Source organism: Austrofundulus limnaeus, unplaced genomic scaffold (assembly GCF_001266775.1).
Source record: "Austrofundulus limnaeus strain Quisiro unplaced genomic scaffold, Austrofundulus_limnaeus-1.0 Scaffold23, whole genome shotgun sequence".
Taxonomy (NCBI): domain Eukaryota; kingdom Metazoa; phylum Chordata; class Actinopteri; order Cyprinodontiformes; family Rivulidae; genus Austrofundulus; species Austrofundulus limnaeus.
The window spans coordinates 2,077,216-2,079,167 of NW_013952425.1; the positions used below are offsets into that span (position 1 = coordinate 2,077,216).

At 43.2% G+C, this 1,952-nt stretch overlaps 1 protein-coding gene across 5 annotated transcripts in view; it reads right to left on the reverse strand.

Annotated features, from left to right (window-relative positions):
- ppargc1a (peroxisome proliferator-activated receptor gamma, coactivator 1 alpha) overlaps nt 1-1,952 on the reverse strand; it is a 50,159-nt gene that overhangs the window by 45,826 nt on the left and 2,381 nt on the right. For all 5 annotated transcript variants that reach the window (XM_014004369.1, XM_014004368.1, XM_014004373.1 and 2 more), the window contains exon 2: nt 746-925. In XM_014004369.1, the coding sequence (XP_013859823.1) occupies nt 746-925 (180 nt within the window). The remainder of the gene's footprint in view (nt 1-745; nt 926-1,952) is intronic.

Sequence of the window (1,952 nt, forward strand, 5' to 3'; positions counted from 1 at the left end):
CACACACACACACACACACACACACACACACACACACACACACACACACACACACACACAGAGGCTCCTCACGCAGGGTTTTTCCTCCTGAGGCGAGGCTAAAGCATCCAATCTCAGTCTTTCTTGTCTATCTCTGGCACTGATAAAGGCTTATAATGAACTGGGGACTGGAACTCAGTCCCAAGACTGATGGCTTTATGGCCCCGGCCAGATCATCGCCCTCTGTGGACTTCGCTTGCCACCGGGTGAGAACAGAAAAATAGTGCCAGAGGGAAAGAAAGAAACAGGAGGCGGGGGAGGAAAAGAAGGGAGGGTAGGCAAAGATTAAAGTTTTACACTTCAACCTTTGAGAAGCATTTTGCAACACAGCCTTCATGTCTACAGTTTACTACGAACACGTTTTCTCAGATCTGTGCCGACTTTAGGCTGAAATAAACACTCGGAGTTTTGATAAAGCAGTCTAGCGTCACGGCCACAAGCCAACGAGAGGACAAAGGTCCTCCTGAGCTTATCGTTCTTTATCTTATCTCCTCGTTTTGGCAATGTAAAATTGTATTTGTAAACTAGTACGAGTTGTAAAATTTGTTTGGGTTGCATTCAAGTGTGTGATAAGGCACTGTGCTTCTTTGTCATTGTTATTCCAGCTCCCTTGCTGTCCTTGATGCCACAATGGGTGCAACTGGGTTTCATAGCAGCAGCAGCTTGCTAGATTATAAACCATCCAGTATCTCTAAGCTTTACTTACCTCAAAAAGATTGGCCGCTTCATTCCCGTACTGAGAGGAAATGATCTCTGATTGGTCACTGTACCATTTAAGGCCACCCAAGAAGCTGTCAGCATCTAGGTCACTGACATCCAGCTCTGACAGGTCAAGTTCGGGGAGGTCCGGGCAAAGGGGCTGGTCTTCACCAACCAAGGCAGCACACTGGAGAAAACAAACAGAGAACAAAGGTGATCAGGGGGAAATCAATTGGGTCTGTAAAGAAAACAAACCTTGACTTATTTAAGTCAGCTTGGGAAACAGTTGGGAAAATGGTTAGTTATGAACCCAGTTTGATGAAACATGTGTGTCACTTTCACGTGGTATTACTCCTACCAGCTGTAATTAATCTATAACTTTTCCTACTATTCCCACATTTATTATTAACATGGCAGCTACGACAGGCTGCAGGTCAGCTGCTTTTTGCAAACTGAAGCAACCTGTTTCCACTTAGCTTCGCTCGACCTCCGGCATACTGTGTACACTGTTGCTGCTGGTGGCCTCCTGACTGCTAACTGCTGCTGCCTGTTGACATTTTGTTATTCACCAGCCTTTTTTATGTAATCTAGCCAATGTGTACCACTTGTAGCAGCTGTTTCTGCAACATCCACACGCAAATCAACAGCCTTGGCTGCGAAAAAGAGTGGTGAACTGGAGCTGGATAGGTGCCTTGACAGGAGGAGGCAAAACAAGTTCACAGATTCCTCACTGTTTCCTACAGATGTATACTATGTGAGTCTGAGTCATATAAAGCAAGTCTGCACAATACTAGGAAAACACAGTTGCAATAAACCCTCATMTTCTTTGCTCTTTTTCTTGTGATGTCATCACTCTCAACTCTATTTTTTGGGCATCTAAACTGGCTGTGGGCATTTAGAGCAACAAGGATCCATCAGAGTGGCAAATAYATTACAAACACTTTGGGATATTGGGTTTTTTGTACAATTACATTCTGACAATGACATGAAGGGTGCCTGTATCATGTAACAATACATRCTATTATGTCAACAACAGGATATTACATAGGCGACATGTGATATTGCAATGGCGTTACATGGTATTAACATAACATAACGTCATTCAACTAGATCTGTTACAAAAGGACAACTGATATTACCAACTTTTAAAAACTGTTACGGCCAGWGGTCTTTCTTCTATGTTTATATTAAAGTATGGATATTAAAGTATGGAT